Below are 27,973 nucleotides of genomic sequence, written 5' to 3' on the forward strand. Positions count from 1 at the left end.
ACCATCTGATTGAAGCCTAGATTTTTCTCATGGGTAGGTTCTGCACAGCAAATGTATAATGTTTTGTGGTCATTATAAAGGAACCCATTTTCTTTCCCCCCCGTTCACATGTGTTCTGTGCAGGCAGCAATTGGAACCCATGGAAACAATCCAGGGTTTTTTTGCGCTTTAGCAACAGAGACCCTTCTCTTAAAAAAAAAAATCCTGCAACACGTTCTTAGCTGCGCAGACATATAGAAATGAACCCCCACAGCCATGCTGATTGTCCCACAATACGATCAGCTGCACCTGCATAGCTGTGCATGTGCAATATGTAAAAGGGAGAAAAAGGGACCTCCCTTCAGCAGCAAGACAATGATGCACACATTGCTGTGGCAGGCAGATTCTCCCTGACTGTGGATGGCATGATGGGAAGGAAATCAAGCGCCTCCTTCCTGGCTGGTTGTGCTGGAGCTGTTAGTTGGTTAATTAATAAAAGTCAGATTTTATTACCTTTTAAAAAACATTTATTTAATACAGGTGACTAAAAAAACCCCAACCCACTTCTCTGAGCAGTTTCTAATTGTAAACAGTCTTCATGCTCACTGCAACACTTCAGGCCCTTTTGTCAAGTTGCTAAGTAAAGTAGTACAGCAGTTCTTCCTTTTCCTTGTCAATCATTGCCAAATCCTCATCTTCTTTCTCCTTGAAGGCTGGGGGCTCAGAGCGGAACACCAGTCTTCGGCCAGTCTGAAAAGATACAGGAGTAGCAGGAGCAAAATCTGCTAATTTGGGGTGGTTCGTGTGCAAACGCTGATCGCATAAACCATTTTAAAACTACAAGCTACTATTGTTTTAAATGAAATGGTGTTTTAAATATGTCCAGAAGTGCAACTATGAAATTTAAAGCACTCTTGCCTTAGGAGCTTCCCTCTATGTTAAGGGGGGGAGGTCTTTCATTGCAGGGACCACCTGATAAGTTAGAAGCAAGCTCTCTGAGCTGGAGGAAGACTGATTAGATTGGTACGACAAATGCTGTTTGTCTTTCCTTCTAAAGCAGAAATCATCGTAATTTATTGAATTTATAAGACACCCTTTCCCATGTGGGCTCAGGGTGTTGTTCAATATGTATAACTTATAAATACATAAAATAAAATTCATATTTACAGTACAACATCCTAAGGGGTGGGGGGAATGATAAACCTATACCCACATTTTCATTCATACTGTATTGGGGGAAATGGAAGGGAATAAGATCAGAAGGAAGGGGGAAAGGAGAACAGAGGGGGAAGGGGAGACCAAACAGATCTAATACTGTTGCTGTCCTCAACCGTCTTACAAGCCCTGCAGAACTGTATTGAGTCCTGCAAGGCCCTGTTCTCATTTGACAAGAGCATTCCACCAGATTGGAGCCAGGGCCAAGAAAGCCCTGTCCCTGGTTGAGGACAGCTAGACTGCTTTGGGGTCAGGGATCACCAGTGGGTTATTTACTGAGCATAAGGCTCTTTGAGGACGATATATGGAGATGTGGTTCTACAGGTAAGAAGGCCCCAGACTGTTAAGGGCTTTAAAGGTGAACACCAGAACCTTGAATCTGGTTCAGTACTCCACCTGGAGCCAATGCAGGTGGCAGAGCACTAGCTGGATATGTGCCCGCCAGGGCTTCCCAGTCAGCACCTATGCTGCTGCATTCTGCATCAGGTGGAGCTTCTGAAGCAGCCTCAAGGGTAGCCCTGCATGGAGCAAGTTGCAGTAGTCTAGCCTGAAGGTGACCATTACATGGATCACCATGGTTAGGTCAGGCTAGGACAGATGGGGGTCAGTAGCCTTGCCTGGCCTAGATGGTAAAATGCCAGGTGGGCTGCATTCATGTTCTAGGTCTCCATAGACAGGGAGGCATCCAGAATCACTCCAAGACATTTGATGTGGGAGCTGGTGTTAGTTGCATACCATCAAGAGTCAGAAGCTGGCCTTGTGCATCTGGGCCATTCTGACCCAGCCACAGGATCTCCATCTTCAATGGATTCAACTTCAGTCAGCTATGTGGCAGACATTCAATCACAGCCTCTAAACATCAGCCCAAATTATCTAGAGTGATATCTGGCTGGCCACCCATCACCCATCAGCATACTGATGACATCCCAGCTTAGCAAGAGGGCACATATAAATGTTAAATAACATTGGAGAGAAGATTGCCCCTTTGTGGGACCCTGCACACCCATAATTGGTATGTTGAGAACCTCTCCCCAATTTCTATTCTGTTCAGCCACTGCAAAGCTGTCCCCCAAATCCCAGGGACAGCAAGCTCATGATCAACTAAATCGAGCAGTGCTGATCCACGTCGGTCTACTTGTTTGTGTAGACCATCTATGAAGGCAACCAAAGCCAGGGTAGAAGCCAGATTAAAACGGGTCCAGGACTGATGCATCCTCTAGGAAAGCCTGAAGCTGCCCCACAACTGTTTTCTCAATTACCTCACCCAGATATGGAAAATGAGTCGCTAGTAGTAGTTGGATGGATCTAAAGGATCCATAATGGCTTTTTAAAGAGTGGTTGCACCACTGCCTCTTTTAATCCCCAAGGGAAAATCCCTGTGCTCGGGGATAGATTCATATTACCCTACCCCAATTGGCCTTCACCAGCCAGGACGGGCATGGATCCAGAGGCCCATGGTGGGTTTCACAGCTAGCAGGATCTTGCCAACATCATCTCAGGAGAGATGGCCAAATTGGACCAATATTGGACCAGAAAACAGCCAAGGGGCCTCCAGTTCCCTAACTGCATCCAAATTGGTAGGGAGATCCTTGCAAATGCCTCACAGCTTAGTTCTGAATTTCTAATAGGGTGAAAAGAAGGATGAGCTGTTACAGCAGCCATAGCCGGCATGAAAAAGGAACGTGCTAACTTGCTGTTTTTTCTGCACTAGATCTGGAACTATTGTAGCGTATGCCCTTTAACAGAAAAGTGTTGGGAATTGCTGCAAAAGCTGCCCGCTTTGGCTCCTCCTTATTTGCTCACCACAAACACACCCTTGATTACTTGCAGATTAAACCCATCTAGATCAATTTCTGCCATCCTCTGTTTCTGTTGCTCTGCTGCCACTCATTATGAGACTGTTACATGATTTTTTTCAGTGTTATTTTACAGTAGGGGGATATTCCCTATTGTGGTGGCCTGTTCACTTGGAGGTAGCAGCTCTTGAACAGTCTGGGTGGCCACAGGCAATAAAAATTACCATGTTCTTTAGAATAAGGTGGGACGCCAGTGCCCATGCAGCGACCTTGACGGTTGAAGTAAAGTTCCGCAGGCTTTTTTCAATAGCAGCTGTTTATGCCCCTAATTTCAAATCTTTAAACTTCTAAAGATGACAGGATGGGTTTGTATTGAAGTTATGGCAGACTAACCCTGTCAGTCATGGAATATCGGGATTCTGCAGATGGCAAAAGGCCACAAACGTCATATTTTTTATCGTGTTCCCATGCCAAGTTGTCACTGCAACCAAGATTCTCTCTAGATTAACCAGGTCTTGCAAAAGAACTTTAAAAATGCCAGGAAGATCTAGTAAGTCATTCATTCATACGTATTGGAAGTTTTCAAAGGTGACTTTCTTGATTTGATGGTTGGTAACAAATTCTTTACCAGAACGCTGTGTTCACTACACAAGATATATGTGAAAATCCACATTCATTTCACAAAAAGTACTGGGGTCAACTTTTTTACGATAATCAATTGTCTTCCCCATCTGTTCCCTCTAGTGAAACAAATCCTTTGCTGTTCACGGTGTGACTAAGTGATCAAAAAAGAACCTTCTGAACATCTGATTAGACTATGGGAAGTAGAAACATGAGTATACCATGTGTTATGCTTTTGATGTCTGTGGTGCATGTGAAACCCTCTAATTAACAGTTCTTTTGGACATGTGAAATACAAAATCTTACCTTTAAAGACAGTAATGTGCAAATTTGAACAATATCCTGAGTCACACCTTGCCCTCTGTATAGTCGCAGTGTAGCTGAATTAGAGCTTCAGAACAATCTGTATCGAAGCTAAGTTTAAATCGTGAACTCTCGTACACAAAATACAATGGATGACTGGGTTTACCTTTCTCTTAACTTCAGCTCGAGCCCTTTCCAATGCTCGCTGAATTCTCTCTTCCTGCAGTATTCTCTGCTGTCTTATCTTTTCTTCTCTCAGCCTATCAAAATTGAGACATTGGATTTAGGAACAGCTGTGCCAGCCACATGTATTAGTCTAAGGGCAAAGGTCCGAAGAGGGACCTTTTGTGCACAGAACGTATTTCTGTATATGTATGGGAGGGGTAGTGTTTTCACCCCTTTGCTGTAGTAGCAGAGATGCTGCTCTGGAAAACTCCATGTTGTTGCCAGACCAGCCATGATAGATTGGGGGAGCCTTGTTTTCCAGCTCTGCCCTTCCTGCCAACTCTTGGAGTGCCTAGCAGTGCAATGCCAGAGAGCTGTTTTTCTGCATTGGCTAGTGTACCCACTCTAAAAGGAGCAGACCTTGGCAATTTAGGTAACAATGCCCCCTTATAAAATACTTAGAAAAGTTATACAGATTAAATTTATACAGATTAAATTTAAAACAGCAAGTGATGACAGTCAAATTTTATTTGTTAATTCATGTTATAATTGCCTCTCCCTAAAATTGCTGGGACCTTGGTACATGAGGAAAGAGCTAATGTTCCTTGAAGTCAGTATTGAAAGCTAGGTGAAATAGTCTTTTTTTCCCCAACTACTAGTCTATTGACAAGGGTCAACTAAAAATCTATAACAATTTTAGATTCTACCTTCCATAATATATAAAACACACAGGCAAGCAGGCAGGCTGGCTAATAATAATTAGTGAGGAAACACCATGCAAAACAAACCCAAAAACCTGTCACTTGATGGCAGAAGACAGCAATAGTGGAAGACAGACAAATCTCCCTGGGAAGGGATTTCCAAAGTTTTAGAATCATGCATGAGAAGACCCTTCACCAGGTTTTCACCCATGTAGCCTCAGATGGTTGAGACACCTGAAACAGAGCCTCTGAAGATGACTGGTCAGGTAGTTCATGTGAGAGTAGGTGGCCCTTAAGGTGTGCTGGCCGCAAGCTGTGAAGACCTTTAACGGTCACCACATCATCACCTTGAGTTGAACCCAAAAGCAAATTGGATGCTATTGCATATGGAACAAGACTGGAGTGAGATGGTCCAGATGATATACTCAGGTCAACATTTTAGCTGCAGAATTCTGTACTGACTGCAGCTTCTGGGTAGTCTTCAGGGATAGCCCCACACTAAATGAATTGCAGTGGTTTAACCTAGAGGTTACTAGGGAGTGCATCACAGTGGCAAGATTTTTTTGCCTACGAAGGGCTGCAGCTGGTTCATCAACCAGTACTGATGAGAGGTGCCCCTGGCTACTGCTGCCACCTGTTTATTCAACAGAAGTCCCGCATCCAACAGCACCCCAAGGTATGACCTGGTTCATTTAGGGGAGGGGTGCAACCCCATCCAGGCCAGGAGATATACCAATTCCTCAATCAAATCTTCACCTCACGAACAGCACCTCCATTTGTCAATGTTAAATTTCAGTTTGTTAGCCCTCATCCATCCCAGAATTGCTTCCAGTCACCTCTTCAGTTTCCACAGCCTTCTTGGGATTGACTGGAAGTGCTAGATAGAACTCAGTGTCATCCACATACTGTAACAATTCTCTGTAGTCCAAATCTCAAGATCTCTCCAGTGACTTCACATAGATGTTAAAAAGCATAGGGGTGGCAAGATGGAACCTTGTGGCATGCTGCAGTGCAGAGGCCAGAGGGCCAAGCTGCAGCCCCCCAGTACTACATTTTGAAACCAACATCTGAGGAGGGACCAAAACTCCCCCCCCCCCAAAAAAAAGGTACTTCCCAGATTCCCAAAAGTTGATCCGGAAAGGATATCGTGACTGATGGTATCAAAAGCCACTGAAAAGTCCGGGAAAATGAACAAAGTTGGATTCTCCCTATCCATTTTCTAGTGCAGCTCATCCACAAGGCCTTCAGTCCCTTAACCAGACCTGAAACTTCACCACTTTGAACCCTTTGTGCATTGACCTTTGTGCAGGTAGAAATCCACAATGGGTCAGTCTTCCATACAGATGTGACAACTCTCAACTAGACAGAAACAATAGGGTATTCTTAATAGGATTTCTCTCTTACCTTATCCTTCGTTCTTTTTCCTTGGCTTTCTCAGCTTGTTCTATTCTTGCTTGAGGGACTCTCTCGAGACACTCTAGCAAGTCGTCCAGTTGATGCTCTATAACAGTTAGCATCTGTAGGGTTCCAAGATTTGCCTCGTTTTCTCCAATGCAGCGTCGATAGACTTCCAGCACTTTCTTATGCAAGCTCACAAGCATTTTGTCCTGCAGGCATCAAATAGCATTACTCGTCAAACACTGACAAAGCGGCCAGGAATATACAGTTTCTTTGAGCATGTATTCACTATCATTCTTGCAAAATGTGGGATATTATTCTTGGGAAAGAGTGTCACAGTCTCATAGTGGCAGTCATCAGACATTTATTCATAAGCCATGCATATGCCTTCTTATCCGGTTTCCTCTTAATGGCTTGACTGACTTGCATACCTGAACCTCTGCTTTGTATTCCCCAAAGGAAAAGACTCGTGCTTTGAGTTCTAGGTCTGCTGCCATCTCTTCCTCTTTAATAATGTTGGCCTGAAGTGTGGCTGCAAGTTGCTGTAACTGCTCAATCTCCTTGTCCCTGTTCAACAAAAACATGGGTTTTTTTTTAAAAAAAATGGTTTATAATGTTTTTCTCACTATGTAGAAATTGTATGCAATCACTGGCAGGCTCCATATGACAGTTCATTCAGGGGGACCGTTATGTTAAGTTTTGTGACAAAGATGAATGGATGGCTGTATAAGGTGGGCTTGAGAACATGCGGTAGTTTGCAAGCATAATGCAAGACAGCGGTTCACAAGATGAATGAATGGTACACGGATTTCATTACACTGACCGTAAAAAAAAAAAAAAGGAAAGTACAAATTGTTGGTACCATTTTCCAGGATTTTTTTTTAACAGTAAAAATGACAATGGAGTACTTGCACAATAACGTAATATAATTTCTCCATTTTGATAATAAACTGTGTTCCTTTACAGCTGATGTAGCACTAGCAATGCGGGTAGTTTGTTTTCACAATCCATAATATTTTGAAAATCTGCATCTTCTACTGTGCAGTCCTAAGTGGAGTTATACTCTTCTAAGTCCTCTGAAGTCAGTGGGCTTAGAAGTGTGTAACTCTGCTTAGGACCGCACTGTTAATCACTTACATTTTATTGCGAGTATTACTCAAAGTATGCCGAAGTTCATCTAGAGTTTCCTCTGTCTCCTGTGAATTCTGAATTAGAGACAGATTCTGCTCCTCAAGCTCAGTGAAAAGATTTAGCAACTGGTGTGGATCAGTAAAGTATATCTCAGGGTGCTGCAAAGGAATATATAAAAACCTAAGAAATTGTTTATCCTCAGCAGAGAGTACACTCAAAAGGAGAGATGGGTTATTTCCCTTCTGGCTGCTTCACTTCTCATTCTTTCATCTCACCCTCCTACATGGGGATGGCTGACAGTGCACTGAACTGGCAAGGGAGTTGGGAAAGTGGGGGACAAACATGACCTTTCATGTACATGCAATGGTGAGATTCAAACAATTTAACAACCAGTTCCGGTGGTGGGATTTAAATGATTTAACAACTGTTTGTTTACAAGCACCATTTTAACAACCAGTTCTGCCAAAGTGGTGTGAAACTGCTGAATCCCACCACTGTGTACATGGTCTGTCATGTAGCCATCCACCTCTATGGCTGCAACCCCAACAACACAGGCCTACAACTGGAAACAAAGTCATCTGGTCTTGTTTATGCCAATACTGGCTCCCTACCTAACAAACATCCTTTACAAAAATCCCGGGGACAGAATAGGGTTGATGCAATGAACCTATCTGTTCCATCCATATGTTGTATTTCCCCACAAATATTGCTGTCAAGATTCTGCTAATATTACAGCTCTTTCCTGACACTTGTCATGAGTCTGTGGGGTGGGCTGGGATAAGGTGGCCTCGTGAGAGAGAGAGACCACTTTGTTATGCTGTTATCTCTGTGATTGTGTACTTTTTCTTTTAGAGATACAGAACTCTTCCCACCCTTCGAGGAAGCCTGCTCCTGGTCCATTTCTTTTGCCTTGATGTTGGCGGCTTTGCATGATCTGGGCATGCTTCTAGCTATTTCACCCTACTGGGATGTCAAGCGACATCCTTACGTTGTGGTGGCAGCTGCTTCCAAAGGAACATTTCTAAAAATCTACACAGCCAATCAAATCTCTAATAGTAAATAAGAAGCCTTGCTGGACCCCCCCCCCCCCCCCCCCACTTCCCAAAAACACTTGGTGGGCCCTGTGGTGCCCACGGGCAGCACATTGGGGATCTCCAATCAATGGCTTGAACATCTTTCCTGGTCATGCCATGACACCTCTTCACCAAATGAAATGTAAACAGGTGGATTAAAAGGATTACAAATTTCTCATCTCTGTTTCTTACACTAAAATCCCTCTTCTGACTGCAAATCCTTTTGTGAATCCCACAATTCTTAGTTTTCTGTTTCCTTGTGCTGAATTTTTCTCACAAGGTACAATTTTTTATAATGTGATTGATGGGTCAGTCTGTATTCTGTTTGACTTATGTATATCTAAACTGTGTATAAAAGCCATATAAGATATACACAATTCCAAAGAATCTACAAAAAGACCGGCAGAGAACAGTTGACTAAACCATAAGAAGAAATGAAAGTTGGTACATTCACTCATCCCTAATTTTAAAAAGCTGCAAACAATTTTGTTTCACCAAATAGGAATTGTCTCCTAAACATTAGCATTTCCTAGGTTTTAAATTGTTGGAGACCGAAAGTACCTTTATGGAGAAAATATGTAATTGTACCAAATGCTAGAAAATTCTAGTTAACTTGCCTGGTGTGCCAAATTAATAACACTGGTCACAAGTGCTCCTGCACAAACCTCAATAGTGAACTGAGTTGCTCAAAAATATATTCAAACAGCACCAAATACAGTAGATCCCCAGTTAAAAAAAATCCAAAGTAACATTCAAAAGACATTTGGTTCAAGGTTACTGACCTCCTCATCCTCCTCCTCATCAAACAGGTTGGGAGTTTCCTTTTCTTCTGTTGTATTTGAGGTACTCCTGTAGAGATTATTCTTGGGCTGAATATTAGCACAAAAAGACTGCCTACTTTTTATATGGTGAACAATGTGATAACTATTTTATTTCTTGCCCATTGATTTGCAGGGGGCCAACAGCATTTTCTTATTCATGCCTTTGGTTTGCACATGATAGGCTAGCCTGACCTGATCAGATCCTGATAGCTAAGCAGGGCCAGCTTTCATCAGTATTTGGGTGGGAGACCACCAAGGAATTCCAGGGTCCCTATGCAGAAGCAGGCAGTGGCAAATCACCTGTGAATGTTTTTTGCCGTGAAAACCCTATGAGGTTAGTAGCAACCTGACAGCAACATAATCTGGATATAACAATTCATGCATCTCACAAAGCAGTCCCTGGCTGATGAAAATGTATGTCTTCATAAATATGCTAGTCTTTAAGGTGCCACAAGTCACAATAGGGAACAAAATACCCCTTAATAGTATCTCTTAGTTTAAAAAGGTCAGTCACTGCTCTGGACTTGATAGCTTTGACCTTTGATCGCTTTCATTCTAAATTGAAGAAGCTAAAGTGCAGCCCTTCATTCACAAGGTGGTATAAAGCAAACATTTCTCTGACTGATGGCTATATAAAGCTGATGCTGTTTACTTTTCCCCCAGATACTTACGTTTTTCTGCTATGCTGGGATTTTAAGTTTTGCCGAGAGAATATTCGGCTTATTTTGACAGACTCTTTCCTTGGTGGATTTAGGCTTGGATTCCTTGAAGTGTCTGATAACTGTTCAAAACTGGAACGTGAGGATCTATATCTGCTCCTGCTTTGGTGATCACGGCCTGTTAAAAAGACAGAGAAATATATGCATATATGTTTGGGATTTTTTTATTCAGAAAAAAGACAACTAAGGTAGTGAGAAGGTACATGAGGGAAATGTATACAACATTTTGCATAGGGCTGGAAAATGAATAGGATTTTTTCTCCCTCTTGCAAAACACCAGAATTCAGGAAGATCAATCAAATGATTTAGGACAGACAAAAGTATTTTTCCACAAAATGCCTAATTAATACAGGGAAATGTGGCAATAGCTTGCTTAGACAACATACTTGCTACGGAGAGTTGAAAAAAATGGAATGCAGAAATCCAAATTTTTCCTTTCTTCCTGGGTCTTTATATATCTAAGTGTGACTCCCTTGATAGTTCAAGGGTACATTCAGGTTTACAAGCAGTGTACCTTTAAATGACAGCTGATGGGGATCGAGAAGTAGGCTGTCCTTTGCTGGACCTCTTACCTTGGCTTACAATGGATGTTGTGTGGGTAGGTTTTTCATCTTTAAGAGCGGAAGTAACTTTCACAATTTTTTCTTTCTGCCGCTTTCTTTCATAGTTCTCTTGCCACTCTTTTGGGGACAGCTGGAAGAGGAAGTTCTTGAATACCATGTATTCATTCAAAGTGTCTTCAAATCTGGCTATTTCACTAGGAGGTAAATGAATAGGATAAACAAGTTACACAAAGACCTCTAATAGTGAACTGATTCAATGTTTAGACTTTGAGTATGGGTTTGCACAGAGGACAGAGGACTAGCTGGCACAATTGGACCACTGCATCTCCCCCCCCCCCACCCCCAAATTTGCTCTCTGGGCAGGGCAAAGTCGAAGAAGGACTGGTATTGATTTGAAGCTGGCAGTTTTTCTGCACTGGAAGAGTGTTGAAACCTCATGTCATGCCACAGGGGGAATCAAATGACCCCAAGTGCAACGGCGGGGTGGGGGCAAAATCGCCCCTCCTCCCCCATTCTGACCTGGCTCAGAAGAACTTGGGAGGCGCCTAAAGACAGAGCTGGCTTGCTGCCAGGAGCCAGCCTGCTGCTGTGTTGCCTGTCCGAGCTGCCCCCGCTCCCACCCCCAAGCACGGGGGGGGGGGGGTTGCCTGAAGCAGGTGTTGTCCCCCAGTGCCATTTTGCCAATTAAATACATATTTTATATACTATACATCTCCAGCTTCAAAGAAAGCTGATCTATAGGTTCTGCCTTGGGTTTTCTCAAGAAAAAGGAACAAAGTTCCTTGAAACACAGCCTTGATTTCCTGATACAAAGCAAAATTCATATTAATGACACTGAAGGTATTAACAAGTAATATAAACCAGTTCCCAGCATTCTTGCACACTGCAGTTAATGAAAATGAGAATTTAGGATGGGTGGGCTGGACTTTGCAGATAGAAGCCAGCTTGATTTTCAAAGGCTGGGACACCTACTGCACTGATGCCCTGAAGAGCACCACTTTACTTAATCCCATGCCCTCACCTGGATGACCCAGACACATTTTGGAAGTTGAGCAAAGTCAGCATTGGCTAGTATTTAGATGGGAGAGCACTAAGGAACTCCAGGGTTGATACACAGAGGAAGGCAATGGCAAATAATCTGTCTTCGTCTCTTTCCTTAAAAACCCTTTGAGGTTACCATACATCAGCTGTGACTTGATGGCACTTTCCACTATCAAGTAAGACACTGTCCTTTGCCACTATTTTCACTGAGCTGAAAGTGCTGTACAGCAGAGGAATATCTTCCCAAACAAAGAGGTGCGCAAATGGAAGCAAGGCTTAGGATCCAAGCAGTGGTGGGATTCAAATAATTTAACATCCGGTGGTGGGATTAAAATAATTTAACAACTGGTTGTTTACAAGCATAATTCTAACAACCGGTTCTACCGAAGTGGTGCGAACCTGCTGAATCTCACCACTGGATCCAAGCCTTGGCATTCCCTGGCAGGATCCCACAGTGGTTTGCAAAGGTCTCCATGGTACCCTGCACAGAACACATCCTCTGGTCTCACACACCCATCAGTCAAGTTGCTGGGAATTTTGATGAGAACCATAATGCTGCTGGTACTTAGGGTGTTAGGGAGTCTTCCCGTCAAACAGCAGCCACATAAGTTTTCTCTTTCTGTCCCAGAAGATGTGACGTAGATGGAAATTTTTTAAAAGTTACTACAGATCACTATGAGATGTTCAGGTGGAGACAACCTCTTGTCTGATGAAGCCATTAAGGGCTTTAATGATAACAAGCAGCTCCCGGAAAATCATGGAGAGCCAATACAGGGCATTGATGTATTGTACTCCCAGCAATCCACCCTGTAAAAGTTCATGTACAGAACATGGGGTTCTAAAAGCATGAAACTATTGCACACTATGTAGACAAATAAATATGGATACATAGAGGTAGAAGGAAAACCTGCTAATCCTAAAGTTATGAGTGATAACTTCAGCTCCAACATTTTCTGAACAATTGCTACCTCTGGATATTCATCATTTGGGCTGTCAGTTCCCGGATTTCAAGTATCTTCTCCAACTTGGCTTTGGTTTCTTTCTCAGCGCTGCAGAAGAAAGTATAAGAATGGTTAACTAAAAATTACGGCAGCGGCATTGAGAATGGCAGTTGTGCAGGCACAGGACAGAAGCAGCTATGGAACAGAGGCGTGGTTCTCAATGAACAGGACAGGTCTTTCCAATAAAAGGCACAAGTTATTGCTACGGCAGATGCAAACTATTTTTTGAAGCTGTTCCATACCTGCTGCCCAACTTTTGGATACATGGATATGTCAAACCGATTTGTAAGGAGTCAGCCAACTAGTCCCTTTAACTCAACATTGTTTTGATTGGTAGTGGCTCTCCAAGTCGTAGGCAGAAAGTCTTGTCTGACATTTGCTACACAGTGGCCAATTATCCGCGGCCGGCTCTGCCCTGCCCTTGCCCTCCTCTGACGCAAAAGTCGTGCCAGAGGTGCCCTTGCTTTCTATGGAGAATTTGAGAAGCACAGGTGGGGAAAGAGGAAGCATGTCTGGACAAGAAACCTTGCCCCGACGCACTTCCTTTCTTGGCGCTCTGCAGGGAGGAAGTGTGTCAGGACAAGATTTTTTGCCCGACGTACTTCCACTTCTGGCGTGTGCCAGGGCATAAGTGCATAGGGACAAGATTTCTTGCTCTGATGCACCCCAGTTGCCCCATATCCTTTAAGAGGAGATGTCAAAGATTGAACTTGGGACCACTGGCAGGTGGAATATAGATCCAGTGTGGTGTTGTGTTAGTGTGTCAGACTAGGATCTGGGTGATCTAAGTTTGAATCTCCACCCTGCCATGGAAGCTTGATGTGCAACCTTGGTCCTGTCGCACATTATCACTCTAACCTACTTACCCCAATAATATTGAGTAATCCTCATGGTGCAAACGTTTCGATGTCCTACCTCCTCAACAGTAATAAAATGGATATCTATCTAAACATGGGCTGTATAAGCAGGATCCCTTAGGGCACAGGTGTCAAACTCGCAGCCCTCCAGATGTTATGGACTACAGTTCCCATCATCCCCTGCCAGCATCATGCCCATACAGTTCCCACTGTAGCCCATAACATCTGGAAGGCCGCGAGTTTGACACCTGTGCCCTAAGGGATTCTGAATGCAAGATATATTTGTCTGTTGCTTCCCACCGGCTGATGTTTCCACTCATGCCAAAGTCCACTGTTCAACTGGGAGCGTTACATTTTCAGGGCCTGTGCAGAGTTTCTGTCATTCTCTTTCAGGAACTCATCAAACAGGCCAGCATCTCTTTCTAGGATTTCCTCGCTCTTTTCCAACTTGGCCTCCTCTTCCATCGCCAACTTGTCAAGCCTTTGAATTTCATCTTTCTTTACAGTTACAGAATACTGAAATTCAAGACAAAAAAAAAAGCAAATCTGTTGAATGACAACTTAGGACACTTATTCGCTTTTGCTCACTAAAAATCCCATTTTAATTTTTCATGCAGATGGAGGATCTTGAACATTAAACAAACTTTATAAGATTGGGAGTGAGATTCATGCTAAGCAACAATACTGCACAGTTTTGCTCCAAGTTGTACAGGAAATATATGGCAACACCAGAACAAATTCCCACATGTCTTCTGCCTTCCATTCAAATGGAATTTTCTTGAGGCAACAACTTTTTCCTTGAACGGGTCCTACTCTATATACACTTAGATTGGTGGCTTGTACAGGCAAGTGCTATTCCTTTGAATTGACAAGTTGGCCAGCATGCTTTCTGGCCTGCCAAGTGGCTGGACCCAGGATTTGCATCCTTGTAATATTAACACCTATGAATTTTGGTGGTCAGGTTTAAGGCTCTGGTGGCCCTTGGGACTAGCAGAGAATAGTACTAGATGTAAAGGAAGGGTGTAGAACCCTTGGGTGGGGGAGACCATTTGGCTTAACAAACTTGTCTAATGCAGTTTGTGAGCTCCCCAATCCTCGATAGTTAGCTCAATCCTTCAACCGAGGAAACTGCTGAATTGGGCGCCAATTCTGGGTTTCTGTGCTAGCAGTCAAAGTGGTACTCCAGTGACTCAAACAGCAGGGACAAATTTGGCAGGTCAGCATCTCCCAACACAGAGGTGCAGTGGCGTAATGAGGCAAACTGGAGCCCTGGGCAAAACCTGAGTTTGATGACCCCCCATGGGCGGCAGAAGGAGGCGGAGCTCCCCGTCCTCCTCTCCTGTTGGCTTGTGGCTTCTCCCCTTCCTGCTGGCTGAACTTAGGCGCCCCCCTTACCGGCAAAAGGGCGCAAGATGTGGGGGGCAGGTGGGCAGAAGTGGGTAGCGGCGGCATCCAGGGGAGAGTGGTGCGGTCGGTGGGTTGGCCAGGTGCATGTGCCCCCCTAACTGCTAGTCCTGCCACTCCCCAAAGATCCATCCGAGGACGCAGCAGGGCTGGCAAGAGGCGGAGCACAGGCAGCAAGGCTTGGCGGTTTGGCTCGACCCGATCCATGGATCAAGCCAAGCTGAGCCAGTTCGAAGGCGCTCAGAGGGCCAAGGGTCCATAACTTTGGACCCCCTGAACCAAACTTCACCAAACTTGGGGGGTGTCATCAGGACAGTCTCCCGAAGATACCACGAAGGTTTTGTGACTGTGCCTTCAGAAATGTGCACCCCACAGGCTGCAGCAGAAATTCCCCATTGACATCAATGGAAAAAAATCAATGCAGAAGTAAAATTCTTGGGCAAATTTCTGGGGGTGGCTGTCAGGGGTGCAATTGTTAAGCTAATGACACCAAAATGTCAGGGAATCATCAGGAGACTGTCCTGATGACACCTCCAAGTTTGGTGAAGTTCAGTTCAGGGGGGCCAAAGTTATGGAACCTCAAAGGTGCAGCCCCCATCTCCATAGCTCCCATTGGAAACAATGGGGGATAGGGGCTACCCCTTTGGGGGTCCATAACTTTGGACCCCCTAAACGAAACTGCACCAAACTTGGGGGGTATCATCAGTACAGTCTCCTGATGATACCCTGAAAATGTGGTGCCAATATATATAGAAATGCACCCCCTGCAGGCCAAAATGTGAAATAACACCAAAAATAAAAATGCAGGAGCATGCCCTGCAAAATTCCTGAGCCCTGGGCAGCTGCCCACATTTCCCAATGGACATTATGCCACTGCAGAGGTGTAGCACTGTGAGATGAGAGATCCATTCAACCTTACTCCTGCCATGCAGAACAGAATTATTTCTATGTTTTGATGAGACTCTAAAGAACAGACTAACACCTCAACCATCACTGCTTCTTTGTGTAGTCCTAGATCCTTCCACCTTGGAACACTTCTGTCCTTCAAAGATGAAATAACCATTTGGGTTGTTTCCCCCTCCTCACCATGCATCCTCATGGCAAAGAAGCAGCGATTTCCCCCAGAAACTCAGTGTCTGTAATGGCCGAACAGGGATCTTAGTTTGGTACATGTCCAATACCTAAATGAACACCACTATACTAATCTTGTCTTGACCTGGCTAACCCAGGCTAGCCTGATATTGTTACCTTACAGAAGCTAAGCAGTGTCAGCCCTGGTCAGTGTTTGGATGGGAGATCTCCAAAAAGTCCAGGGTCACAACGCAGAGGCAGGTAATAGCAAACTACCTCTGAAAATCTCTTATGCTGAAAATCCCAGAGGGTTGCCTTAAGCCTGACTGTGACTTGATGGCAAAAAATAAATCAGCACTAATCTCACTGGCACTTTTCAGTCAGTGGATAGATAGACAATGCTAGGTTGGATTCTGAAGATCTGTTTTGCTAACAATGGCACTTTTCTCTGGCACAAAGAGCCTCCTCCTGGAGCGAGACTGTCAGGCCGTTTCCGCATGGCAGCGGAAATGGCTGGGTCGGCGCAAGAAGCGCCGACCCGAAGACGCTGGGACCGTCCGCACGGACGGTCCCGGGAAGAGGCGGGCAGCCGGCGCCCGCACGACCCGGCTTGTCCCTGGGCCTCCGGTGTGTCGCCGAGGCCTGGGGACACGCCCCCCTGGCCCTGCGCGCCTGCTCGAGCGGCGCAGGGGGGCATGTCCCCAGGCCTCAGCGACGCGCCGGAGGCCCAGGGACAATTCGTGAGTGCCGGGAGGTCCGAGGCGCCGTGAAGCCGCTTTACCCGTTCCGGCTTACGGCAGCTGAGCGCTTTCCACGGGCGGGCGTATTCCGAAAAGAATGCTTCTTAAGCGTTCTCGGGAATCACGCCCGGCTGCCGGAAACCAGCAGAGCTGGCCTTGAAAGGAAGCGGCAGCGGCTGCGCTGCAGCTGCGCCGCCCGTGTGAATGGCAGCCTGAAGACGGCATTTTTACCGTCTCCAGGCCGTCATTTTCCGCCTGTGCGGAAACGGCCTCAGTACCACTGTTAACTAAGCAGTTCCAAGAGCTTCAGTCCAGGGGTGTTGCTGTGTACAACAGTGCCCGGGCTGGTGGAGCCTGTGCAGAGACAACAGTATACAGTTGGAGTCAGTCAACTCCAGCTGCTCAGTTTGATCCTGGCCACAGCAAGCTTTAAACTGCAGGATTGAAGTCTGCAGTTTAAAGCTGGACCTGGGTGAACTGAGGCCAACATAAAATGGGCCTACACTGCTCCCAGTTTGGGGGCAGGGCAAGTCCCACTGGCTGGCATTCAACTGTGCCCCTGCCCCACATTCCAAAGGGGCTGGCATTTAACTGTGGCCTCCACTTGACTGTGGGAAGTGGCACCTGGGGCCATAGCTCTCCTGTGCCCCCCTTGCTATATCCATGACCCAGCCCATTGTTCTTAAAACGAAAAGACTCAATCACAAGGGAAGCAAAATACCTGCAGCAGGAACATTTGCCGCTTCTGATAGATGTAGTCATATATGGTTTCTCTTTCTACTGCCTGGTCTAGGATAACAGAGAGGCAAGTGATATGAATAAGAAGCAGAATGAATTGTCAAGAAAACACAGTGATAAGAAGCAGACGACCATTGGCTGCAGCATGTTTCTCGAAATCTTCATCCATTCATTGAGGGGAAGAAAACTGCAATTAGAAGTCAATCAGCTACCTGGGTAGGATTCTTAATAGAGGGCGATCTACACAATCTTGGGGAATGTTCAGAAATTATAGAAGCAAATAAGGGCCATTCAGACCTTTAGGCAGCCCCTTCTCCCCATCTGCAGTGGCCTCTGGCAGCCAGTGGTGGAGATTTATTTTACACTGCTCACTTAACTCTGAGGATAAAATCCCAGATCCTATTTCTCCCCTGACCCTAAAAAAAACCCCAAAACAAAACAAAACCTGGCAAAGAGTAAACAGGAACTGAACTTCATATTATAGATGGCCATCAGGGAAAAGTAGAGTTGCCAACTAGGTTGAGAAATTCCTGAAGATTTGGGGATGGCAGCTGGAGAGACTGGGGTTTGGGAAGGGATCTTGTGATGCCCTGCCATGGTTTTGTCATCTCTGGCAGTGCCCCTGTTGGTTTCATCTTTGGGCGCTGCCAGCCCGTCCCAGCCTTAAGGCCGGCCTTAAGACCAGGTGCCACAAATATGGTTAGTCTGTTATTATTGGAATTGATGCTGCATATTGAACGTTGAATGTTTTTAGATTTTTAAAGTAATTTATTGGTTTTTATTGTATTGTAAACCGCCTAGAGCCCTTTGGGGATGAGGCGGTCTACAAAATCTAATAAATAAATAAAATAAAATAAAGATGTAATACTATAGGATCTAGGGAGGACTTCAGTCGACTGGAGCTTTTTAGCCCTTATAGCTAAGGTAATATTCATATGATGCAATTCTGGGCGGAATTCATCCAGTCTAAGAACATTAATTTCAACAGGGTTTTTTTACTGGAACAGATTTGCATTGGATTGCCGTATTTCAAACCTTTACACTCATTTGAGGGGAGATCTTGGATTCCTAAACCACATGTGCAAATCATTTCATTGAGTATTTGTGACAGCCTGAGGCCATTTTAACTGGCAATCATCAGAAACTGGACCAGGAACCTTGCCCACACAAGGACTGTGTTCAGGTACTGAACTCTGGTCCCTCTCTATGGTCTTGATTTGGGCATTTCCTACCTTTAGTGACAGGTACCTTTAGTGACAGCTATCTTCCATGAGATGCTTTCCCGGAGGGCTTTCAGACGTTCTGCTTCTGCTGCAAACTCTTTGTCTTCAGCTTCCTCTTCCATCTGGATTTGTCTTTTGAACCCAGATTGTTTTGCACCAATTGTAGTGGAGCAGGTCATCTTCTCATGGACCTTCAGTGTCTTCCTTCGTTCTCGCTCCTAGAGGCAATGTGGCAATTAGAGCCAAACTTGAGGGCAATTAGAGCCACACCCTTTGAAGGCTCTGCAGTAGACAGTTTCAAGGCTTTGCCTATGAAAAACTGATTAGCCACAGACGTCCCCAGGGTTTATCACATTAAAGAGACTTTTCTGCCTCTGACCCTTAATAATGCAGAATTAGGGGACGACTTTCTTTCTTGTGAACTACTGAGAAGCAAACCAGACAGGAAACAAACTTTTATCTTTTATTAAGCAAAGGAAAAATGCTTTTTATTGAGCAAGACAGAAAAAATAAAGGCAACAGAGTATTAACCCCACAAGTACTGTTGAAATGAATGCTGAAATTAGCATTCCAAGCACTGTTTAATCATATTACACCTAGTTTTAACAAATCAGATTTCAGCTTTTGTCTCACTGCTTGTAAAAATTACCATAAAAAGCCCAATTGCCCCAAATCTCACCTCTTCTTCTGAGACTTCCAGCCAGAGAGACCTAATTTGCTTGACACAAGAATGCTTATTTACAGAAAAATATCAAACTTACCTTTCTCTGAGTTTGATTTATTACAATTAGATGGTTATTTCTTAACAACTGATTGGTTACCACTAAATAAGAGATAAGCAACATAAGTGCAAATAACCAATCAACAGGTACATATGAGATCATCTGACAAGAAGGCCAATCACAACTCTTAAAAAGCCATTAATTAGCATTTTTTCTGTAACTGTTCTAATTAACTGTCCAAGATAAAGACAGTTCTAAGAAACAAGTGTGTAATCTTTTAGTCATCTTGCAAACTTAGCAAGTAAAAGGACTGCTATCCTTGCAACACAACAGTACAACATTATTGGAGGTGATGTTGGAAGTCCTTGATAATAGTTTTGTGGGGATTTCGTAAACAAAGCTAATAGCGGCCCCACAGAAGATGGCCATTCAATTCAGGGTCATGATTTCCTTCTCCCATTTTTCCTTCTCCCATTTCCCAATCCAATTTTCCCCTCCCAACTAAGCTATTATTTACCCACCGCTAATTGGGCTAATACCGCCATCCAGTTTTTAGTGACTGCAAAGTTTAGACAAAAAACATATTTTACTAGTTTATAGAGGAAGATGACGCTATGGTGGCTGGTAGGTGGACCTGAATTGATAAGCACACAGTGGAAATCACCATGGAACACTTCAACAAAATGACAATGGAATGCTCCAGTTCATGTGATTTTATTTAATTTGCTTTTGAGGCTGGATCAGAAGAAATACCTTGTGCCATGCATGGTCTTGTTTTGGGAGCCAGTGTGGGGTAGTGGTTAAGATATTGGACTAGGACCTGGAAAACCCAGCTTAAAATCCCCACTCAAGCCATGGAAGCTTGCTGGGTGACCTTGGGTCAGTCACACACTCTCAGCCCTGATCCTGGCTAGTAATTGAATGGGAGGCCTCCAAGGAACACCAGGGTTGTGATGTGAAGACAGGCAGTGACAAACATCTTGCCTTGAAAACCAAACCAGGGATCACCATAAATCAGATATGACCAGTGGTGGGATCCAAAAATTTTAATAACAGGTTCCGATGGTGGTGGGATTCAAACAGTGGCGCTGCGGCACACACGCACCTCCAGTCCCTATTGGACAGGGAGGTTGCTTTAGTAACCCCTTCTCGGCACTCAGAAAATATTAGTAACCACTTCTAGAGAAGTGGTGAGAACTGGTTGGATCTCACCTCTGGATATGACTTAATGGCAGAAAAAATGTCTTGTCTTGCAGATATAGAAAAGATAGCTGGGATACCCCACTAACCTACAGTACAAGCAGACATCAAGGAGCATTTTGTGCACTTCTGTTGACATATGGAAATGGGATCCAATCCAGAGTCATCCCACTGACTTGTCATGCTTGGGGATTTTTTTTTGCAAGTCTCTTGAGATTATTTGTACTTACTAATCTTGCTTTTTCCTTCTGCTTGTCTCTCAATGAGAAGATATCAATGTCTGAAGGGATTTTAAAAGGGTTTCTATCCAACACTCCTTCCTTATCACTTGGAGTTACTGCAACAAACAGGATGAAGTTAGCAGAATATCACCACTGGAAAAGGGAATAACGCCACTGTGAAGATATGGGAACACGACAACAGACTATGCTCTGATCTGAGTTCACATGCACTCATTTGCCAGCTGAAAAATGCAACATCAAGTGATTATCTCATCTGGAACAGGCATCACAAAGAAAACCAATATCCTATTTGTACCTGAAAGGGCTGCAATATTATGCAGCATTACTCCAGTTTAAGCCCCTTAATTTCAATGAACTCAGAATGGAACGACTCTTCATAGGACTGCATTGTCAGTTGATTAGTGAGCTAGTTTCAATCAATTAAAAACCTTCTGATGGATTAAAAATATGCTCCCAGTTCATCAGGCAGCAGATTTCCTTTTTTTTTAAAGTTGTGATTTTTTTTAGTACAACTGTTTACAGACAATGTCAGGTGCAGCCCCATTTTAGAAAAGGCATTCCTACTCCTCTCAGATACAGAAGACAACGGGCTAGATCCCAGGGCTCCCTTCCACCAAATCTTCCTCTGACACAGAAAGATTTCCTTTGACAGAGAAAGACTTTCCCCTCATCAGAGGATACCTTTCTCCATCAGGCAAAGTCATTCCCTGTTGCAGGAAGATGTTCTCCCTTGAGGAAGCACATAGGATCCAACTTGGTCTAAGATGGCAGCTACAATGACACGTTGCATACAATGTTGAAAAGCAAAATGAGAATGCTTTGTTTCTTCAGAACTTGTTTTGAAAACTCAATTGAGCAATCAAATGAATATGATTAATTTAATTGAGATTCTTCATTTGTGGGCCAGTTACAATATTGCTCTGTAGTGTTTTGGTTGAGAGTACATGAGTAGGTGCCTAAATTTCCCTTGCAGTCCTTGAGTGTGGCTGCTGCCCTGACTTTTCCTCAGACCTTATGTACCTTAGAGATCTGTATTCATTACACGGAACTCTCGTATCAGCTGATATCCCTGTATCCCTGTTTTACATTGTCCAACACAAAGATTAATATTCATGGCATAAATGACTGTATAATACAACAAGAATGGTTCTGTGACAGACATTTTTCTCCCCTGTCATTTGTACTGGGGACTTTCCTTTCCTGCAGTCATATACTGGACTGAAACAAGACTCAGACAAGCCATTTTCATGTTATACTTTAAAGATTCTTTCCAATAACTCTGTTTTTCCAAGAGAAAAAATTAATAAAGGTATTTTTTAAAAAATAAATACATTCATTCCTCCTCCTCCCCTGTGTCCTCCTTGCAGGACACTTTGATGCTGTAATAGAGAGTTACTATCCATGCATGGTATTTGGGGCTACGCTGCGACACTGGTGGCAGTGGTGGGGTTGGAACATTGGTGCAGCATCTGGCACCACATTCCAGTGCTGGGGAGGGCTGTGGCAGCTGCACATCAGCAGGATCGCCCCTCTGCTGGGGTAAATGCCCTGGTGAGGGCAAATCTGCTGGTGAGGCTGCATGCTGCTTCCATGGGTGGATTCACCCCCCGCTCCAGATGTGGCTCTCAGCCTTCCATCCTTCTGAAGTCAGTAAAATGACTACCTAGCTTGCTGTGGTAAGGTGTAGACAACTGGGAAAGGCAATGGCAAACCACCCTGTAAATACAGTCTGCCTCATAAACATTGTGATGTGACATCACCCCATGGGTCAGTACCGTTTCCCCGAAAGTAAGACCTACCCCCAAAATAAGCCGTAGCATGATTTTTCAGGATTTTTGGAGGATGCTTAAAATATAAGCCCTACCCCAAAAATAAGTTACAGATTCTCCAGCGCAGCAGTTATCTGGCCATGTGAGGGGTGCAAAATCATGGGGGGGGGGGGGAAATAAGTCATCCCCTGAAAACAAGCCCTAATGCATCTTGTGGAGCATCAGTGGCATAGTGGTTAAGAGCAGGTGGATTCTAATCTGGAGGAACCGGGTTTGATTCCTTGCTCTGCCACTTGAGTTGTGGAGGCTTATCTGGGGAATTCAGATTAGCCTGTGCACTCCCACACACGCCAGATAGGTGACCTTGGGCTAGTCACAGCTTTTTGGAGCTCTCTCAGCCCCATCCACCTCACAGGGTGTTTGTTGTGAGGGAGGAAGGGCAAGGAGATTGTAAGCCCCTTTGAGTCTCCTACAGGAGAGAAAGGAGGGGATATAAATCCAAACTCTTCTTCTTCTTCTTCTTTTGGAGCAAAATGTATAAGACCCTGTCTTATTTTCGGGGAAACACGATAGTCACCCAATGCTTGCACACTTGCACATTTAAACTGACAATGGACTATAGGTTTGAGCCTTCATGAATACAAGGAATATATGTATAAGCAGCCAATGAACCTTAGAACCTCCTACTGGATTTAATGGAAACCTCTCAAATACATTTAGATACATTCCCGTGTAATTTTTCTTCCAGTTGCCAAATGCTTGTTTCTTCCTCCTTTGCATTCACACTCTGATCAGGGGCTGACAGGCCATTTAGCTGACAGAGAAATTTCCCAGTGAGCAACTGATCTAGATGTCAGGTGTAAACACATCCAAGCCCCACCGCTTCAGCCAATGCCTCAGGAGCTGTTTGACTCAGATTATCAGCAAGAGTTATCAGTGTCAGCTCTCCCAATGCCTCCTGTACTGTGGTTCATTAGAGGAGGAAGCAATGGATGTGCAACCATGCATTTTGGCACTGCTGAGCTGAGCGGCAGCTAAGGCACACTGGCTTGTAATTCCAGAAGCGCCAATCAGGTTGGCATATTCCAGGGCCATTTTCTCTTACCAGTCCACTCCTGACTCTCCTGGTGAAATGGACAGATTGGGTCAAAATCACATCTGTGGGAGTATCTGAGAGGAGTGAACCGTGCAAATCTGAAAGCGCATCTTACCTGGTTTTGTGTCTGTTCCTGACTCAGACTTCAAGGAAGGAATCGTAAACACATCACCCATTTGCCGAGAGGAATCTCTATCCCCTGGACCAACAAAGATCAAATCCAGGTCTTAGTCATCCATATATCAAGAGTTTAAAAAAGTGATGGAGCAGTGATGCTTGCGATTGGGGCTCAGAAATCAGCAATTGTCTTCTGTGGACCTGTACCCAAGGGCTGAACTTGGAAAGGTACTGGGAAAATCCACACCTTGCAGGCATTTTATATTGGTATATGCCAGCCCTGGAGGAGATACTGGGGTTAACTGTTCCTTCCCCCTCCACACACCCCACCCCGAATTTTCCAATGCTGTAACATTGTCCTGCTAGGAGAGATGGGCAAGGTTGCCAGAATGTTTCTCCTGATGGACAAAATAGCAGCTTTGGGTGAAAAGTCAGGAAACAGTTAAACCTTCTTGGTCTGCACTGCAACACTGACCCAAATCTGCCTCTCACCTCCCGCCCCTGCCCCCTAAGCTTCTGTGGTTATTTACCAAATAAAAATGCTCACGAGCTCCATTTGTGGACTGGTGTGGCCCTCAGAGAAGTGTTTCCACCTTCCAGAATGCCTTTCCAGAATGCCCAAGAAGACAAAGCCCGGCATCTTCTTTTTCTGGAACCAGAACTGGTTCAGAAGATGTGGCTAAATTTATCAGGAAGTTCTCATACTTTTATCATGGGAATCCAATGACAAAATGGCAATTGTGTGGTTTTTTTTAACTAAGGAGTAAGACCTGTGATAATTGCATGGTTGCCAGGTCCCCACTAGTCACTGGCAGGGGGATGGGATGGTAAGGTTTCCAAATCCAGGTTGGGAAACTCCTGGATACTTTGGGATGGACCCTGGGAAGGACAGGTACCTCGGCATGGACAATGCCACAGGGGTCGTTTCCCCACTCGCCTTTTGTTGCGCGCTACTCGCTCCAAGTAACATGGGGTCCAGCAGCACTTCCCACTACCGGAGTGGTGACAACGCAGCCGCCCTGATTCTGCCGCCGTCGCAACCCCTCAGCGCACGTCATTTCTGCCCCTGTTCAGAATGGCGCCTTTTGCAAAACCCCATGCAGAGCGCGGGCAGTGGGGAGCATGACTGCGTGCTCAGAAACACCTGCAGTTAACGAAGCCCGGTAAACCTCGCTTTTCTTTTCAAAGTGAGGAAACGGCCAGAGCCCATCCTCCAAGGCAGCCATTTCTCCAGGGGAACTGATCTCTGGAGTCTAGAGATGAGCTGTAAAACCAGGGGATCCCCAAGTCCCACTTGGAGGCTGGCATCCCTAGTTGATTGCATCCACTGTTCTGTGTCCCCCATGCTAGCAGATTCTTGCCATCCCCTCTTTTGCTAGCATATAGGCCAGGGGTCTGCAACCTGTGGCTCTCCAGATGTTCATGGACTACAATTCCCATCAGCCCCTGCTAGCATGGCCAATTGGTTGCAGGCCCCTGATATAGGCAATGGAAGGGAATAAGACGTTTCTGAGTTTCTGTGAGGCAACCCATGCCACGGTTGATAGGTGCAGACATATCTCAGACATATTACCATGGTCCAGAAAGCACCAGTCCCAGTCCTGAGATCTGGACACTAACAGGTATAATATGAATGAGGCCATCATGTAACTGCAAAGCATTTCCCGTGTGGATCCAGACGGACTTTTTGGGAAGTACAATATCAGTCGATCTGGCTGCTTGACGGCAACATCTACTCAAGTAGCCTCCTGCAGATACCACATTGCAGACAGGTCTCTCTAGAAGCTGCCCCCATATTCCAGTGTGGAATTCTATAACAAAAAATGTCAGTCATGTTACGTCTAGGGAAGAAAAAGTCTTACTGAAGTTAAGATCGGTGTCATTTGGATCCAGAGCCACACTTGAACGTCCAACAGAGACTATAGACATGGTTGGTAGCGTTTGGCCCTAACAAGACAGAGTAAGGTTTCCACGGGATGTTGATTTCCCCAGGGTTTTCAGTACCAATTGTGTTCACTTCCTAGAATACATGCAGAAAGCAGACATTATCTTCAGTGGGAAGACAGACACATGATCTAGACTTCACTAGTTGCTACATATTTGATAGGAAAAAGTTGCTCTGTTGAAAGAAGCAAGCAGTGGTTCTCATTTACGAAACATGCTTTTGCTCAAAATTCACAAAACTGTTTAGCAGACAGACGGGTTGCTAATTCTTAGCGAGAGAGAGAGAGAGAGAGAGAGAGAGAGAGAGAGAGAGAGAGAGAGAGATGGAGAAAGCTGGGTTCAAATCCCCACTCTGCCATGTAGCTCACTGGGTTTCCTTGGGCCAGTTACACTCCTCGGCTGCCCTACTTCACAGAATTGTTGTGATGAAAAATAAATAAAGAAGGCCATGTAAGCCATTCTGAATTCCAAAAAGATTAGAAATAATAAATAAATGAATGATTAGAGGTGCCACCTTTTGGGAGGTGACAGGACACCTGGACCTTTAACATCTGTACAAAAAGCAAAAGGGTACAACTTTTTCCAGTGCTGAAACAGTTAGGGTTATGCCTATGAATCAATGATGAGATCCCAAGGGAATTATATATTTTTAAGCCCACTGACTCCACTGAATTTAGAAGGGTGAAACTCTGCTTAAGATGGCACTATAAATCTTTGCTGCCACAAACAATTAAAGACATAAAAGGAAAAAGGTTGCTGCCCTGGTATTACTGAAACCAAATTTCTGTTTGTTCAGATCAGGAACTTAGGGTATCACTCTATATGAATATTTAGCACATGTAGAAACTACAATATATTAATTTTTAAAAGGTATCACTCCTTCCTAACAGGATGAAGATTTTTGCATGATTCCAAAGCCTGCATACTTACACAGCAAGAGAAGTTTCAGTCTTCAAAGATACGTCACTACTGATGGCAAATGAACTAAGCCAAATACCTAATGGGGTGCTGTGTGGTTTCCAGGCTGTATGGCCATGTTCCAGCAGCATTTTCTCCTGACGTTTCACCTGTATCTGTGGCTGGCATCTTCAGAGGATCTGATGCCAGTCACAGATGCAGGTGAAACGTCAGGAGAGAATGCTGCTAGACAGAACATGGCCATGCAGCCAGGAAACCACATAGCATCCCAAGTGATTCCGGCCGTGAAAGCCTTCGACAATACAAATACCTAATGTTTGAACCATAACCCATGAAGGACCAGTCCTAGGATTTATGGGATACTTTTCTTACTGAAACAAGACCCACTTCTGCACATTACAGCACAGGTTTTTTTTAGCTAATCTGTAATTACTTAACTACCAAGAAAACTATTACTTAACTACCAAGAAACCTAAAAAGTACAAATATATAAATCATCTATCAGCGTAAGAGCAGCAACCGGGCCGAGAAAGCACTGAAAATATTTATAAACCCCATGACGGGAATTTGAGAGGCAGCTGAATTACTGTAGATGTAAATATTTTGGAAGTGAAACTTCGTCCTCAAGACAGCTGGATATTCAAGTCCCCTCCTCCCCCCAGTGAAAATACATATTTGTGGCTGGATGGAGGCAAGGAGGCCAGAATGCTACCGCTGAATAAATCCAGCAAAGCTGTATCTTTTTAACCATTATAACCAGTGTTGGGATTCAAATAATTTAACAACCGGTTCCGGTGGTGGGATTCAAATAATTTAATAACTGGTTGTTTACCAGCACTATTTAACAACCGGTTCTGCCGAAGTGGTGCGAACCTGCTGAATCCCACCACTGATTATAACAGCCTTTCACGATTTTCACTGTAACTCTTCCTCGCTAAAATATTTGTCTGGTAGGTTTTCCTACTTACAAAAAAACTGGCGCCTCTCCTGCCACTGCATGAGATTAAGCAAAATATATTGCTCACCCTGAATTATCTGTTCCGACTGAAAAACTTGTAAATTCAGAGAAGGAAAACAAAATCCAGCGCCTACAATATTAGCCTCTTCTACACATGCCCCCTCCTCCCCACCCAGTCAAATGCCCCATTTAATTGCACGCAGCAGTCTTCGCTTGAGAGCCTCTTCTGGACAATTGAGCTTCAGCGGAGCGGTGCCTTCGGACGGGATGCGCTCTCTGGCGGCTGGGCGTTCCAACTCTCCCATTGTTCCTCACTCTTGTTTACGTTGCCGAGGAAACCATTCTTTCCTGTTGCCAGGCGACGATGACGTCACAGAAGGCGGAAGGCCCGTGTCAATCCGGTGTGCTTCAGGACCAGGATGAAATGACGGGTTGCAGTAGCACGAG

The 27,973-nt window shown here is 44.6% G+C and overlaps 1 protein-coding gene across 1 annotated transcript; it reads right to left on the reverse strand.

Moving 5' to 3' along the window:
- Nucleotides 1-488: 488 nt before the first annotated feature.
- On the reverse strand, nt 489-27,732 carry CFAP100 (cilia and flagella associated protein 100). Its single transcript, XM_048488485.1, has 16 exons — nt 27,594-27,732; nt 25,569-25,726; nt 23,705-23,788; nt 20,713-20,819; nt 18,586-18,778; nt 17,321-17,388; nt 13,737-13,900; nt 12,495-12,575; nt 10,495-10,679; nt 9,875-10,040; nt 9,165-9,231; nt 7,316-7,467; nt 6,610-6,745; nt 6,185-6,387; nt 4,081-4,174; nt 489-729 (listed from the first exon to the last, which is right to left on the reverse strand). The coding sequence occupies exons 2-16, from the start codon at nt 25,633-25,635 to the stop codon at nt 616-618; spliced, it is 1,881 nt and encodes a 626-aa protein (XP_048344442.1). The 5' UTR covers nt 25,636-25,726; nt 27,594-27,732; the 3' UTR covers nt 489-615.
- Nucleotides 27,733-27,973: the final 241 nt, after the last annotated feature.

Source organism: Sphaerodactylus townsendi, linkage group LG03, assembly GCF_021028975.2.
Source record: "Sphaerodactylus townsendi isolate TG3544 linkage group LG03, MPM_Stown_v2.3, whole genome shotgun sequence".
Classification (NCBI taxonomy): domain Eukaryota; kingdom Metazoa; phylum Chordata; class Lepidosauria; order Squamata; family Sphaerodactylidae; genus Sphaerodactylus; species Sphaerodactylus townsendi.

What these genes read in the sequence shown, in the direction of transcription:
- CFAP100 (XM_048488485.1), bottom strand. Translation starts at nt 25,635, where the DNA reads ATGTCTATAGTCTCTGTTGGACGTTCAAGTGTGGCTCTGGATCCAAAT. An exon ending in AGGAACAGACACAAAACCAG is followed by an intron (nt 20,820 to 23,704) that starts GTAAGATGCGCT and finishes TGTTTGTTGCAG; the next exon opens with TAACTCCAAGTGATAAGGAA. An exon ending in GAAAAAGAACGAAGGATAAG is followed by an intron (nt 4,175 to 6,184) that starts GTAAGAGAGAAA and finishes CAATTTTGATAG; the next exon opens with GCTGAGAGAAGAAAAGATAA.